This window comes from Ctenopharyngodon idella, chromosome 13 (assembly GCF_019924925.1).
Source record: "Ctenopharyngodon idella isolate HZGC_01 chromosome 13, HZGC01, whole genome shotgun sequence".
NCBI classification, from domain to species: domain Eukaryota; kingdom Metazoa; phylum Chordata; class Actinopteri; order Cypriniformes; family Xenocyprididae; genus Ctenopharyngodon; species Ctenopharyngodon idella.
Window position 1 is genome coordinate 3,782,940 of NC_067232.1, and position 16,567 is coordinate 3,799,506.

At 37.0% G+C, this 16,567-nt stretch overlaps 2 protein-coding genes across 4 annotated transcripts; one reads left to right on the forward strand and one right to left on the reverse strand.

The window, feature by feature from the left end:
• The first annotated feature begins 1,138 nt into the window (after positions 1-1,138).
• On the forward strand, positions 1,139-12,859 carry hells (helicase, lymphoid specific). Of its 2 annotated transcripts, none has more exons than XM_051916932.1 (23): positions 1,139-1,276; positions 2,375-2,472; positions 2,593-2,696; positions 3,097-3,219; positions 3,642-3,695; positions 3,786-3,810; positions 3,896-3,954; positions 4,042-4,080; positions 5,517-5,741; positions 6,010-6,192; positions 6,314-6,457; positions 6,841-7,037; positions 7,198-7,294; positions 7,448-7,609; positions 9,758-9,909; positions 9,997-10,141; positions 10,235-10,318; positions 11,123-11,242; positions 11,331-11,447; positions 11,601-11,760; positions 11,884-11,980; positions 12,111-12,187; positions 12,315-12,859. In XM_051916932.1, exons 2-23 carry the CDS (start codon positions 2,454-2,456, stop codon positions 12,404-12,406), a joined length of 2,475 nt encoding a protein of 824 aa, XP_051772892.1. In that variant the 5' UTR covers positions 1,139-1,276; positions 2,375-2,453; the 3' UTR covers positions 12,407-12,859. The 2 variants fall into 2 exon arrangements, with proteins under 2 accessions (XP_051772892.1, XP_051772891.1); XM_051916931.1 differs by lacking the exon at positions 1,139-1,276 and adding an exon at positions 1,969-2,293.
• si:ch211-250c4.5 (coiled-coil domain-containing protein 110) lies at positions 12,589-16,441 on the reverse strand. 2 transcript variants are annotated; one of them, XM_051916933.1, is made up of 3 exons: positions 15,870-16,441; positions 13,963-15,758; positions 12,589-13,272 (listed from the first exon to the last, which is right to left on the reverse strand). In XM_051916933.1, the coding sequence occupies exons 1-3, from the start codon at positions 15,968-15,970 to the stop codon at positions 13,220-13,222; spliced, it is 1,950 nt and encodes a 649-aa protein (XP_051772893.1). In that variant the 5' UTR covers positions 15,971-16,441; the 3' UTR covers positions 12,589-13,219. The 2 variants fall into 2 exon arrangements, with proteins under 2 accessions (XP_051772893.1, XP_051772894.1); XM_051916934.1 differs by having other exon boundaries at positions 13,963-16,441.
• Between the last annotated feature and the right edge of the window lie 126 nt (positions 16,442-16,567).

The following is a 16,567-nucleotide window of genomic DNA, read 5'->3' on the forward strand; positions in this document are numbered from 1 at the left end:
AGCAGCTCAATCTTCAAGATGGAAGAAAGGAAGGAAGGCCGAAGATTTGCCGAGCAGACACGTGACGCAGAGCACACACTCTCCCAAAGGAAAGATAAGACTGCTCTGGGACAGTGCGCAAGAGGGAGTCCTCTCCTTTGACGAAAAGCTGTTTTGTAAATGGATCTGCTCTTATCAAGCGTGAAGAATTTCAGAGCCACCTTTGTTTCACTACTGTTGGCTTATGCTCAGAGTCCACTGAGTGTGCACTCAAAATCAAATTAAAAGCAATAAAGCATGAGTTGACATGTTTTTCAGCAAAGCTCAATTATGTCCATTGATCATGCATTACTAAGATTGCAGAAAACATTTTTAAATGAACATGTTAGATTAACTTAAAGAATATTTATGTTTAATATCCAGATCCACGCTTTGTTACACATTGTTAAGCAGAGTCTTCAAATTACTTTACTGAATAAAACCATTGGAAAAAGGACAGTATTAATGGGCAATAAAAAATTAAATTAATACAGATCAGCAGTGGTGACAATTAATTACGGAATGAGAAAAAACAAGAATAGTAAGTATATTATGTTTATAAGGGTGTTTCCTTGTAAATGCTCTACTGGCCCACACATAAAATGGGTTCAATAGCCAAGGCCAGGCTCACCTAATTTGAACTCAACTAGTAGTAGGAACCAAAGAAAAGCAAAAAATCGACTCTCTGCTGACACCTTGTGGTTAATTCAGACCACAGCATTAGAGATCACAAAGTCTCTTCGAAAGTTGTTGAAGATCAAAATACTGAGTTTATCTATCTATCTATCTATCTATCTATCTATCTATCTATCGTAAGGTTTGCGTTTAATGATGGGCATCCAATGTAGAAATTATTTTAAACTTTTGCCTTTGCGACGATACAAAAATGTTTGACTTCTGTGACCGCATGTCACGACAAAAAAAAAAAAAAAAAACCCAACGAAATACTACGTTGCTTGGCAACCGTAAAAGTCTGTTTAAGGGAGGAATAATTGTTTTATTATTGTAAATAAATAAAATTGTTAATTGAACATTGGTGATTTTTTAACATTGCTGTTTCCGCCGTCATTTGAGGTTGTACGTAAGTGATATTTACCTTGAGAGAAGTGTGTTTTGGGCACGACATGAAGCGGAGTAACAGCTCTCGTTGCTTTTAGTAATCATCCTTCGCCATGTTCCTCCATATCAGCCTATAGCTCATTTTACATTAATATAAAATGTTTGCGAGCAATGTGAGACCGGACAGAACTTGACCAAGGTAACTCAGTGCTTCAAACTTTTACTATCAACACATCTTTGTACAACAAACAGGTTTGAGTTTTCCACTTCCAAGAGCTTCAATCATGATTCACATTAACTATCTCAGGAATTTCATATGGGTTTTAGAATAGCGGTTTTCAATTTATGTGTAAATAAGGTTTGTGGATAATTTAAAAGATTTCACTTTTATTCAACGACAGAAATTACACTGACATACATACAAAGTGAATCTGAAGCGCCAGATTCATCGATTGAAAAAGCTAATTCTCTTCAGGGTGTTAGGGCTGAACAGCTCTATACATAAATTGTGTGTGTGTGTGTGTGTGTGTGTGGCGGATAGATCAAACAATAGAGCCACCCTCAACATCCAAACTCCACTTTGTTGCACCGAATGAACTGTACTTTCGCGGGAAATATCAACTAGGCTGTTTGCATACGCACCGCAGTATAAGGGGTTAACGGTAATACAAATCAAACGCTTAGACTTGTTTAGAAGCTTGTTTACAAGAAGAAGCCCTCAGGAGTCTCCAAAATTGTAATTCTACGGTTAAAAACAATATATATTTTTTATAATATTGCAATATATCGAGTCATTAAACGACCAAAGTTTAGATGTCCACCCCTCCAAATTTGAACTGTAATGGTTTCGTCCACAGTGGCGCGAAACGCCTCGCGCCCTACTGCAAAGTTTCACGTTACAGGCTCGCGGTCGGTGAATCTGTTGGTGGTGTGTCTGAAGCTCATGTGGTTTTAAGCGTGTTTGTATAATTCTTGTTTTGTTTTGCAAAGAAAAAAAACGTCCATTCGGTTACATTTATGGTATTTGCATTCTATTCTGCAGTTACAAAACGCTGTTCTATTTTTATTGTGTAAGGCTTTGTTGTATGTTAGCTAATCCGGTAGTTATTTAGACATATTTGCTTTACGTACTGAACTACACTACAAACATTTGATAAGGTTTCAGAGACTTTTAATTCTACACCCAGTTTACCCAGAAAGCAGCAGAAATGAGTGGGTAAGTGCATTCGGTGTGCATGCAGAATGAGGTGTTGGCAGGGACATATGCTTTAAAATTGACTTCACATTCACGTTGCAGCATTGTCAAAGAAGAGACACGCAGTGTTTCCCCTCACTGCCCCAAACCTAATGAATCCGAAGAGCCAGAAGGTACTGCAATGGAAGAGACCACTATGGGTACGTAAAACACGGATCTCACACACCTTCACAGTAAATCCTCTAGAGATGGTAGCAGACCTGTCTGTGCAAGTCCATGCAACATTAGATTTAACTTCAGTAATCTCCTGCATTTTACAGAAAAAAGCCAGCCTGGAGACATGGTTATTACCAAAGAGATGGAGGAGGAGGAGAAGCTTTTAGTGGAGGAGGGAGAGAAGAAAGAGAGAGAAATGATGGAGGAGGTAAACCGTTATATAAATAACCTTTATATCGATATGATTCCTGCTAGGGTTGTTAAAAAAAAAAATATATATATATATATATATATATATATATATATTATATTACACACACACACACACACAAAATATATATGTATAAGAGAAATTATGATTGTAAGTCTAGATAAATTCTGAAAAGGCTTGGAAATGTAGTTATGTTCAACTCCAAAATTTAATTCTTTGAGTGCAATCCTTATGATATTTTGTTCTTATCCAGTAATAGCATACTGTAAATGTAATGGAAAAATACTTAGACCGTTGAGCCTTTTGTATCTGTTGCAGTGTTTTTATAAAAGTCAGTTTTTAAAAATTAAACATAATTTATCCGCATGGAAGGTCTATAATAATGCTGTTTTAACAGGCCAGACAGTCGTGGGAAAAAGATTCTCAAGAGATGCGATTTAAAAGACTTCAGCACCTTTTGGAGAAAAGCAACATTTACTCAAAGTTTCTGCTCACAAAGATGGAACAGCAGCAGCAAGAGGTGTGTATTGTTCAAAAGACAGGAAAGAGTTGTCTCACTGGGGGGTTAACGATTTCCGGATATAAATCTTACATGAAGGTGTTTATCTGAAATGAATTGTAATATGGCGGATTGGTACGGATGTTGTTTGTGGGCAGTGAACTGTGAGCCAATAAAATGCCGTCTTTGCTCTGCACCACCTGCCCCTGTTGTAACATTGTATAGCGACTTTAATTAAAGGCATTTAAGATCAGGAGAGATTTAAAACCCGCTTCCTTTTTTTTTTTTTTTAGTTTCTTTATTGAAGTGTGATATCCACTACATTTTAGAAATCTAATGATTCTCTAAAGTTCTTGTTTTCAGTTGTATTGACATCAACATTGTGCACAAACTTTGCTCCATTTTGATTCAGAAATGAAAAACTTCTTTTTCTAAAAACATAGGAAAAACTTAAAAAAGAGAGACTGGAAAAGAAAGCTGCTAGTCAGAAGCAAAAGGTAAGTTTGTGATCCTGCTTTATTACAACATTTTGATCCATTTAAATAAATAAGTAAAGTTGTAATTATTGAATTTTATGTCTCTTGCAGGGCAATGATAAAAAGACTGTAAAAGGTAGGCCCCTCAGATTGCATTTCAAAGAAGTATTTATGCAGTGTTTGGTGTGCAATAATTAATCTGTTTATTGTTACATGTGAAGTTGAGAGAAAGAAGCGTGAAAGGGAGGATTACAAAATCGCAGATGTTATGTCCAAAGAGGTGAGTCTTCAATTTTGTTTGATTTTTATGACACCAGAAAAGTGTAGGCGTATTTTAATTACTGATGTGGATTTTTCTCTCTTTAAGGAAATTCTGTCAAAAGCCAAAAAACCAAAAATGGAAGAGGTAAAGTTTTATGCTTTATGGCATTGTAAAATCTGTATTATAAAACACTGTTCAAACTCTAAAGCTCAAATTATACCCAAGTTATAGTTTTTAGCATATGTGCACACAGTCAAATACAGCTTTTCAAATTATACTCCATTTAATAGCGTGCCGTGCACAAACACAGGTGGTCAACATTAGGGCTGCCCCCGACTAAAGATTTTTGTAGTCAACTGTTAGTTGTTCATTTAAAGGGTTAGTTCACGCAAAAATGAAAATTCTGTCATTTATTACTCACCCTCATGTCGTTCCACACCAGTAAGACCGTTCATCTTTGTAACACAAATTAAGATATTGAAATGAAATGAAATCCGAGAGGTATCTGACTCGTCTATAGACAGCAATATAATTACCACTTTAAAGTCCCAGAAAGGTACTAAAGACGTCGTTAAAATAGTCCACGTGACTGCGGTGGTTCAACCTTAATTTTATGAATCGACGAGAACTTTGTGTGCAAAAACAAAAATAACGACTTTATTCAATAATATCTTCTCTTCTGTGTCACTCTCATATGTTATTTACGTCCAGCGCTCCCAGGTTCTGTCAAAACACCGACACATTATTGGCCGGCTCCTGCGTCAGCATCACACGCATGCGTCGTGCTGCTCACGTGGCCAATACTGAGCCAGCATTCGGACGTAAACACAGACCTTTAGTATCTTTCTGGACCTTGAAAGTGTCGTTTAAATTGCTGTCTATGGTCGAGTCATATACCTCTTGTATTTCATCAAAAAATATCTTAATTTGTGTTCCGAAGATGAACGAAGGTCTTACAGGTGTGGAATGACATGAGGGTGAATAATTAATGAAAGAATTTTAAGTTTTGGGTGAACTAACCCTTAAAGCCATTACCAACTAATTAAAATTTAGTCTATTAAGCCTCTTCTCATTGACTATTAGGTGGCAGCCCTAGTCAATATGCACTAGAAAGATTAATCTTTGAGAAACAGTGTAGACACTAGACAAAGTTATGAGTGATTAAAAAACTACAGTGGTGTTTATCTCAACCCCCTCACACAAGTGTGCTTAAACATGGTGATTTACTGTTCTTGAGGTATCCAGTAATAATTTATTGTCTCCACTTCTTTGACTGTGAAGCCAAAAACATCTTGTGCACAGTACGTGCGCATACAGTGTGCACGTACTGTGCTGTTGACAAAATTTGTCATGAGCACTATATGCATACCCTAGCGTACGTGTAAAAAATGTATACTTGGGTATACTTTGGACTTTAATTCTGCTTAAATAATAGCATTTGAAGCTGTTGTAAAAATACTGAACACACCTTTGAGTGTGCTGTCTGTATTAAGGCCAAGTTGCAACATTGCTTGGCAACCATGTAAAAACTACAGTTAGACTAATGAACTAGATTACTTTTCTTTATCTGTCTTGTAAAGGAGGCACATACATCAGTAAAACTGGAAGCTGAGGATATAGAGAAGCTGAGTGACACAAACTCAGATATTAAAGGCAGGCTGTCTGAGACTTTGCGGGAGAACAGCAAGCAGATGCTGGATCCAGACAGAACCGTGAACGGCCAACCGGTACCTGCACAGCAACCCAAACTCTTCACTGGGGGTGTGATGAGGTGGTACCAGGTGGAAGGCATAGAGTGGCTCAGGGTAAGTGCTTCTTGGAGGCATTGAGCAGTCCTGAATAAGCAGATGACCAGCAGAGGGCAGTATAGTAGTCCTGAGTGTCTGAAGAGGGTTGGATGTTCAATATGTGATTGAATATGTGTATGCTTTGATATTGTGTGTATGCTGATAAAATTTTAACCCGACACCCATCTGTCTTTATGCTCTTATACTTGTGAGTTGCAAGACAATGATCTTGTTAATGTTTATATGTTTGTATAATGGCTAATAAACTGTTCTGCCTGCTTTGCAGATGTTATGGGAGAATGGTATTAATGGTATCCTGGCTGATGAGATGGGTCTTGGGAAAACCATACAGTGCATTGCTCATATTGCCATGATGGTAGAGAAAAAGGTCCTTGGGCCTTTCTTAGTTGTGGCTCCTTTGTCCACTCTTCCCAACTGGATATCCGAATTTAAACGCTTCACCCCAGAGGTGTGAATCATTAACTGTAGTTCAACTTCATTGAAATTAATGCTTTAAGGCAAGAGCTAACAATTTGAGAGCTTTCATCCATTTGACTATTGATTGACTCTTTTGTTCTTGCTCTGTTAAGGTGTCCGTCCTGCTGTATCATGGTCCTCAAAAAGAGAGGATGAACCTGGTGAAAAAGATCCGTCAGCACCAGGGTCCCCTCAGAATGTGCCCTGTTGTTGTTACATCCTTTGAAATTGCCATGAGAGACCGGAAATTTCTTCAGGTAAACAGATCTGCCGTTGCATATTTGGCACTTGCATACAAAAATGAATCGATTGCAGTCGATTTCATAAACTACTTAGACTACTTAGTCATTTACATAAAAACATAGACCAGCCTAATTTGAATCCAAAAAGTAAGGCCAGTTAACTAGTCTGACCGACTAGCAGTTAGGGTTAAGACACTGTTAACATTGACTATGTTTATGCCACTGGTCCTTAGTCTTGTTGTGCACAATTAATTAGGACAAGACTTTTTGTATGTTCCCTTCTGCCACTTAAAGATTTATGAAAAAGTGGTGAATTTTATAAATTTGAATTTAATCCTGATAAACACAAAGCAGTTTGGAAGTGCATGAATGGATGGTTCTTATGTTTGTCTCCTCAGCGTTTCCACTGGAACTATCTGATTGTGGATGAGGGCCACAGGATTAAAAACTTGAACTGTCGGCTGGTGCAAGAGCTGAAGATGCTGCCAGCTGACAACAAACTGCTGCTGACAGGAACCCCCCTGCAGAATAACCTGTCTGAACTGTGGTCTCTCCTCAACTTCCTCCTTCCAGATGTGTTTGATGACCTGAAAAGGTAAGAAGTCACATGTGACTCCTTTCATGCAAAGGGAATTTATGATACCTGATTATTCTTGAGAATAGAAGTCTAGTGTGTTGGTGTTGTTGTTGTTGTTGTTGTTTTTTCAACATGTAAATGCAAACTATTTAATGTTTGGCAACATTTTTCTCCTCAGTTTTGAGTCATGGTTTGACATTAGCACCATCACTTCAGATGCAGAAAATATTATGGCTAGTGAGCGAGAGCAGAAGATCCTTCACATGCTTCATCAGGTATCTTCACATGACATTCATAAAGTTTTGTAGACATTGCTGGAACTACACATCATCTTAAATGCTCTTCAGCTAGAAGTAAACTAGCTACTGTTGTAAGTATAGAATGTCTGTTATTTTGCTTGTGGTTCTGATGAAATGTTTATCTTTCAGATCCTCACCCCCTTCCTTCTGAGAAGACTGAAGTCAGATGTCACACTGGAGGTTCCACCTAAGAAAGAGATTGTTGTGTACGCACCCCTCACCAACAAACAGGAGGCCTTTTACATGGCCATTGTTAACAAGACTATTGCAAAGATGCTGGGTCAGGAGAAGGTGAGTTTTATGCAGTGTTAAGGCCTGTTCACACAAACACGAATATTCAGCGTGAAAATATGGTCTGATTTGGTATACAGTTTGTTCAGACCAATACGTGAAAAATGACAGATGGCTGAATAAAAATACTAATTCACTCTGGTGTGGCTTTTGGAAAAGCAGAGATACCCGGTTACTCCAGTACACAAAGCGTTGTGCAACTTTGTTTCTGACACCAGCTTGTTACAGAGAAGAAAGGAAGGCTTGCTGTATTTACATGTTTTCAAACAGCCAATTAGATTTTTGTGTTCGTTAAGGTCTTTATCAAACATCAAATACATGACACATTAACACTACAGGGCTCTACAGTGCGAGCATTTCACTCGCATTTGCACCTGAAAATAACTGCGTGCGAGTGTGAAAAAAAAAAAATATTTAGGCGCACTGGTGCGAGTGACCCTATCGATTCTCGTGAATAAAACTATAATACAATCGGAACAAAAAGTACACCTCCTAAAATGCATCTACACTGAACAACAGTTATGTTTCGCACTGCAATCGGCTGCTTTTCATGCCTTCCTTCAAAGACTTTGCTTCAGTCAGCAGAGCAAGTGCAAAAGACCTGCGCGATGGACTAGTACACTCCAAAGATTTTTTTCAAGGTGAAACTGGTGAAATGCATTTACAAGACAGTCTCATGCTGCTGATGTTTCAGCCAGATTAACTGGAAATACTACATTTGGATTATCATAAGCAAGGTCGGAAATTAACGGGGGCTTGAGGGCAAAAATGCCACCAAAAATTAATGAAAACACACGCAACCGTCATGAATACCGTGCTGCCATTTTACTTTCGCTTTTAAAGTAGCTGCAATTCGGAGGCGGCAATTGCTTGAATGGTGGGTGAGTTCATTATTCTTAATTAAAAAACACAACAACAAAACAGTACAATGACAAACTCGCTTAAATATGCTTTTAAGTACTACTTCAGCTCTCACTGAATTGAGCAGACGTGTTCAGTTTTTAACTATATCTGTTCTCTAACTAAACTAAATTATTTTTATTACTAAAAGATCAAAAACGATGGTGGGGGCGGTGCCACGGTCATGGTGGGCAAGTGGTATAACCGGTGTTGCGGCTGAACACCGGTAACACCGTCGATCGCAGCAAGCCTAATATGTAGCCTAAGTTAAATAATATCACGCGAGTATACTTTTGTTTCTCCGAGTATTGGCGTGATTACAAATGTGATACTTAATGATCTGATTGAAGTAAAATAAACAAGTTGATATTAAGTGATTTAACATTAGACACAATGTCTGTTTTTGCTCTATTTCGTGAAAACAGATTTAAACAAAACCACACCAGAACTGTTGCGCATCTCCAAGCCACAGTGAATGAATCTGCGTTTTGAAGACTGAATGAATGACTTGCACATTAAGATTTTTAAATGTAAATACATTTATTTTCATATTTACACTTTACATAGACTGTTTTTACTTAAAATATCAAACTTTGAAAGTTTAATTTTTTTTTTACATATTTCTAAATTCAAAATTATATTTAAAAACATTCGTACAACATTATTTACCAATGAGCTGCATTAAGCAGTCTATGTAAATGTGTCTAAAAACCACTTCAGATGGAGCTTCTGTGCCACTTCTGCAGTGCAAAAATTTTTGATTTATTTTGATAGGTAACAGTCTGATTGGCTCTTATTGTTCTAACTGAATTATTGTTTAACATTTAAAAACAAATTTTCTATTTTAAGAAATTAACTTAAATATGAAATATAATGCATACATTTAATAAGATTAGAAAAAAATGCTCTTATAATAGTAAAAATACCTGTGGAAATTAATTTAAAGGGGCAAATACCACCCTGTAATGGGAAAGTTAGTGTCTGTTATTGATCAGAAAGTGCTCCTAAATATTTGACTGTGCTCCTAAATTTTTTATTAGGAGCACAAGTGCTCCTAAAGAAAAATGTTAGCGTAGAGCCCTGCACTAAATGAACAGACACATTAACAGCCGTTCATTCAAATTAAAATGTGCTAAAAATTCATCTCTGTGTGAACAGGCCTTTTAATTATTAAGTGAAAGTTTGAAAGTTAGATTGTAGCTGATGGTATTTCATGATTAATAATGTCTTTTCTTACGCATACTTAAGGATGATTCGGGACCTGTGCAGCTGACGTCCAGTGGCCGGCCAAAACGCAAGACCAGGAAGGTGGTGGACTATACTGAAAAGGACACTGACTCTATGAAAGACCTTGAGAAATATCTAGAGAAAGTTCAGAAAGAGATGGAGAGTCAGGAAAGGTCAGTTTACCAATTTGACCTCTTCTCTATTCTCTGCTGTTTAATGTCACAAATGTTTTTGACATGACATGGTTACTTTCTCTTTAGCCCCAGCCCAGTGATGGATGTGTTTGTGCCGGTTGATGCTCAAATCAACTTAAAACTGCAGAACATACTGATGCTGCTGAAGAGGTGTTGCAACCATGCTTACCTGATAGAGTATCCTCTGGACCCCACCACTGGAGACTTCAAGGTACGCCACACATTATTTTACATCTAGTATAAAGTGATCACATTGGCACTGCAATAGAAAGAGTGCAATAATCTTCATCTCATTGGCGCACAGATTGATGAGCAGTTAGTGGAAGCATCAGGGAAGTTTCTCATCCTGGATCGAATGCTTCCTGAACTGAAAAAAAGAGGGCACAAGGTAATGATCACTTCTCATACATGCATTTTAATGATTAACAGCTCTATCAGTGAGTGTCAAAATCCATTGTGGTTGTAAGCCAATTGTGCGCTCCATTTAATTGCCTGTATAAAGTTTTTGTATGCGCTGATTATATGTAGGACTGAGTGATACATTGGATGTTTATGATGCACACAGTATAGAACTTTATATTCCCATAGAGTTTCTTAAAGATATTCAATGCTTTCTGCATTAATTTTGAATCTGCACTACAGTTCAAAAGTTTGGTCCAAGATTTTTTTTAAATGTTTTTGAAAGACTTTTGTTCACCAAGGTTAAATTTATTTGATCTAAAATACAGTAAGTGTGAACATTTCTATTTGAAAATGTAATTTATTCCTGTGATGGGGGAAAAGCTGAAGATGAGTAAAGATGCTTTAAATTCAGAGTCACATGATCCTTCAGAAATCATTTTAATATGCTGATTTGCAAGAAACATCTTTATCTATTGAAAACAGTTGTGCTGCTTAAAATAAAAAATACAAATAAAATTTTATATATATATATATATATATATATATATATATATATATATATATATATATATATATATATATATATATATATATATATATATATAATATATAAAATATAAAAATTTCTTTTTTTTTTTAGTGAATAACTTTAGAAGAACTGCATTTATTTGAAATTGAAATAAAATCAAATTTATTATTTTGGTTGTAACCATATTAAACAGTCTTAATTGTCTCCACAGCCTTTCAAAAAAAATAAAAAAAATAAAAACTTTTTTTTTTTTTTAAACAGGTGCTGATTTTCAGCCAGATGACCTCCATATTGGATATTCTGATGGATTATTGTTATCTCCGGGGTTATGAGTACAGCCGACTGGATGGCTCAATGAGTTACGCAGACCGAGATGAGAATGTAAGCAGCAGTTTTTTGGTTAATACAAATTGCCATTGTATTAGTTAGTGTGGGTTGTTTATTGTACAGTTGACTATTTTTCATGCAGATGAAGAAGTTTGCTGCTGATCCAGAGGTGTTCCTCTTCCTCCTGAGCACTCGAGCTGGTGGTCTTGGGATCAACCTCACAGCTGCTGACACGGTCATCATATTTGACAGTGACTGGGTATGAATTTACAAGTGAAACTTGTTCACTTGTGACTTCCCTTTTTTTTTCTGCATGCTTTTAAACCAATTTAAAGTTGGCTAAAGCCTCTGCTCTTTCAATAATTTTTATGTGAATAAGGTCTCATCACATATTTATGAATTTCATCTTCAGAATCCTCAGGCGGATTTGCAGGCACAGGATCGCTGTCACCGTATCGGGCAAACAAAGCCTGTAATGGTTTACCGCCTTATTACGGCCAACACCATTGATGAGAAGATCCTGGAGAGAGCCTCCGCCAAGAGAAAGCTAGAGAAGATGGTCATTCACAAAAGTATGTAGCTATTAAATGGCACAGATGGCCACATTACCAACTTTTGAATTTAATTATTTTTCTTTTTAGGATCTAGTTTTTGTTGTGACTGACTTTTTTTCCCCGCTTAATTTGTCATTTTAGATAAATTTAAAGGTTCTAAAGCAGAACTCAAACAGACCAAGAGCTGCATGGATGTAAATGAGCTTGTAGAACTGCTGAAGTCCAGAGACTATGACGGGTACAGACATTCATACTGTATATCTCAATTGTCACAAGAGATTTAATCTTACAATGCAGAATTTGGCAATACTTTGTGTTGAAGTTGCATCATTATAGACTCTGTCCTGACGTGATTCATGCTGTTGCAGGGCAGTGAAAGGCACTAAAGGAAAGGTCATCAGTGACAAAGATCTGGAGATCCTGCTGGACCGCAGTGATTTAACAAGTAAGTGGATGTCCTTCACATCGCCGTTATTAATGTTTGTGTATTAAGTCCTCTGCATAGTGGTGATACAAATTATACTTTTGATATTGTAATGCCCCTCTAATGTGAACCAAATCTCCCTTTTCAGATCAAGCCAAAAAGCGTATGAAACAAGAGAAGGACAGGGTGTTTAAAGTTATTGAGACCAAAGATGACAATGCTGACATCATTCTGTCCTGAGAGCATGGACACTTGAAGCTTGCCTTTAGGCCAAAGTTCAGTTATTACCACTGATTAAACTCGTCAAGCAACATTAACTGGTATAAAAGCTGCCTGCTGGTTATACGGAAAGATTGACATCTTTTCTATTTTAGACTTATGTTAACCACCACTGCTGCTTTTAATCAGTCCTTGGTTATGAATTTATTTTAACATTGTTTTAACATTTCATTTTTGTTTGTTTTTTTTTTTTGGAGGGGGATTTGCACTAACAAAAAGAATCCCCCACTTTGGCCACCCTGTAAATACTGTTGTACATTTCATGTGTAGTTGACTGAATAGGATCCATATACTTGTTAACCGCTTCAAAGCACTTTGACCCTAGAATACTGTAGAACATGCACGTTCCTTGTTTTTGTTTTATTTTTCAATTGTTTTTGTCTTCAAAATATAATAAATATCTTGTATTCGTTATTTGTAATGTTTATTTAAATCTGTGCTATAATTTTTGCATTCAGAAGAATGTGATGCAGAAGTCTGACTGCATTGTTACATGAAAGTTTACATGTGCGTACAATAGCTGTGGTGGTAGAAAACCAACAGATGCTTCCATTCACAGATGATACAGGGCATGTAAAGGTTCTGGGTTCATATCAACCATTGGTACAGACTGTTAATTTCCACTGAGATTTGTTGCAGCTCCCTCTGTCATTAACTTTTGTTAGTTACTATGTAGTTTCTGCCTCATTGACAGATAAGTGCCAGTCACATTTTAAAAATGTCCCCAGTAGCTAAGCTAACGTCCATCACAATTAGTAAGACAAAATGACTTGTTCATTTTTGCTGTTTGTCCTCCTCTTCTAGTTTTCTTCTTATATCCTGAATCACTGTAGGGAAGAAACAAGTAATTTGAAAAATGGACAATCACAATGAGATCACATTTGCATTCCAAACACAGAATTCATATTCAAGTTACAATGAATGTCTTTGTTACTTAATGGGCATGTACACTACTATTCAGAAGTACTAGGTCAGTCAGATTTTTTGATGAATTTTCAGCAGCCATTTCTTAAGCGGTTCATTTGGTTAAAACGCTGAAAACGTGCTGCTTAATTGTAGAAACTGATAGGTTGTTTTTTTTTTTGTTTTTTTTTTTTTTCCCCAAAGTTGCTTTGATGAATAGAATGTTCAAAAGAGCAGGGTTTATTTGAAATAGAAATATTTTCTAACATAAATGTCTTTAATATAAAACACTCATTTAGACCTGGAAATAAAAAATACACAAAAAAATTCAAGACTTAGTGCAAAATATTAACTTGAGTTTTCCTATTACTTAAATTGTGATTTAGAAAGTTTATGATGGTGACATCAACTCCTTGAACAAAGGGTCAGAGTTCATGCAGCTCCTGTGCTGTTGTAATTAAAGCAAAAGAGGGACAAACAAAATACTAATACATTCATAAATCCTTTGATAATATAATTTGCAATACATTTCGCATTGAAATAGAAGAGAAAAAAAAATCACTAGTGGTGTCAGACTTGTGTATACTGTATATGTTAGGAATCGGAAATCATACCATCATCAGTAGGTGAGAACTTGTGTGTGTTTCTGTGATGTTTTGTAGTGATGTCAGTAATGGTCATGGGAGGATCAGCTGCATCCATGTGGCCCATTTTCTGTGTGATCCTGTCGCTGAGGCCGAGATAATCCTTACGTAAATCTTCCATCTCAACTAACAGCACCTCTCTCTCTCGCTCCAGCAAACGAATGGCCTCTTTGAGTCGTTCTCCCTCCTTCATGCTTGCCATCTGTGACGCCATCTTTTCTTTATGAATGCTCTCCAGCTTCTCTGTCAGGACTTGCTTGTCTTTCTTGAGTTTATTGACCATCTCCATCAAGGTCTCGCACTCTCTTCTCAAACCATCGGACTGCTGCAGACAAGCTTTTTGCTGCTCCTGCAGTTGAAGTATCTCCACTCTCTGCTTGTTGTGAATCAATTTCGATTCATATTTCATGGTCTCCACCTGCTGATTTGCTTTGTCTCTTTCTGTTTGGCACTTCTCCAACTCGGCGTTCAGTTTTTCAGTCATGTCCTGAAATTCCTTTACATTCTTCTCATTGTCAGACTCTTTGGAGCGAGTCGTCTGAGTGAGCTCTTTATTCTTCTCCTGAGCTTTACGTAAATGATCTCTGAGGTTTGCAGATTCACTTCTCATGGCTGATACCTCCTCTTCAAGCCTCTGATTAATGCTGATGTTCTTCTTGTGTTCAGCATCCATCATCTGCAAGGTCTCTCTACATAAAGCAAGATCTCGTCCTGCTACATCTCTTTGTTCCTCTAGACGTTTCTGCTTGGTTAGCAGCTCTTGAGACACCTGCTGAAGCTTCTTTAATGATTTTTGACAGCTCTTTTTCTCATTGAGCTCCAGGTTGAGCTGGTCCTTCATCGTGATGGTACGTGTTTTGAGGCGCTCATATTTCTCCATCAGTGCTTTAAGCTGCTTCATTGAAGTTTTGTTGTTACTTTTGGCTTCAGCTAGTTCCTTCTTCATATCTTCACAGATATGATCAAACCTGGTGGTGATCTCTGTATTTTTCTGCTCCTCACATTTCAGCTTTTCAGTAATAAGTTGGGTTTCCCTCTCCTTTTGCTTTGATATCTCTTTCATGTCTTTCAGTTCTTGTTGCTTGACCAACAACAAATGGACAAGATGTTGGTTCTCCAAGTCCTTCTGTTGCAGTTGTTCCTTCACGACTTCAAAGAAGTCAAGATGTTTGCCCTTGAAAGATGAACTTTTGTCAGCTCTGCTTCTTTCTCGGCCTTTTAATATTTCCTTCAAAATTACTTTGGGTGGATTTGAGGAACATTCAACAGATCTTGTTGAATTAGACCTAATCAAGTAACCGAAGGGCAGGTGTAAGGCTTTTGAGTTATCACCCATCTGTAACTCATATTTTGACCCGAGTATACTCATCGTAGCCTCTTCTTTTTTAAGCAGATCTGCTCCTGCTAGAATTCTGTGCAGGGATTCCATTGTCTCCTCATTAAAATCTTGATTGACATTTCCATTTGTATTTTGCTGTAAACTCTGTCGCACTTTGAAGAACCTGTTCTCAAGGGTATCCACTTCAGCATATTGTGATTTAGCACATGGGAGTTCTTGTCCTTTCTTCCATCCACTAAAAAGCATGTCTTTGTCATTTGATTGCTTTTCACTGCTGATGGCTTCTGGCTGATGGGTGCCCAACTTGTCAGGAATTGGTCTGTCTAAGCCCTGCTGTGTGTCTTGAATGCGATCAAGTTTACACTTGCGCATAGACCTTTTAGTCTGTTTGATATCCGGGTCCATTTGAGTTGAAATTTTTTTCGTACTGCAAGACATTCAAGCAACTTATTTAGGCAACAAAGCTTTACTTGTATTAAGAAGCACATTATCGATGCTGAAATGAAATAAAATGAGACATTTCTTCCAAAACCCTTACCTTACTTGCATTACTTCCCACCATCCAAACGGACTGCAACAGAAGCCTACTGTGCGACTCAATCCCCATTGTTTAAAATGTTTTAAAATGTCTATCACCATAGTAACAGGACCAATGCTGGCAACGTTAAGCGCTTGGGGAAAAAAAAAAAAAAAAAAAAAGACGTTATAAAAATGGTTTTGAACCAAACCAGTTCCGCTTGAATGGCTGTAACATTAGAGCTCCGGTACAAAAGCATCTATTATCACTCTGGTGCGATGCAATACTTTTGAATTCCAGCACGTTTTGGTGAAATTTAGCTGAATAAAATAGTAAATATCTAAATTTTGAACAAAATGAAGAAAAAAAACTAATTGACATTAGTTGTGTAGGCTCTTTTGAAGTTTATTTTTAATTAATTTATATAGTTAATACTTCACTGGGTAAATTAGTCAATGCATTAAGCATTATGAACTAGCAATAAACAACAATTCCATGGCATTTATTTATCTAGGTTAATAGCATACATACTATTAAGTAGTAAACACGTAAGTGTGGCATAATTAACTTTTAAGCCCCATGATGAGAAGAAAATCACTTTCATCTTTCTATAAAAATACTGATAAGCAAAAGCTTGAATGCGATCAAGTTGACACTTCTAGTCTGTTTGATGTCTGGGTCCAAGTTGAAAATTTCTTTGTACGTTCAGGCAACTCAAT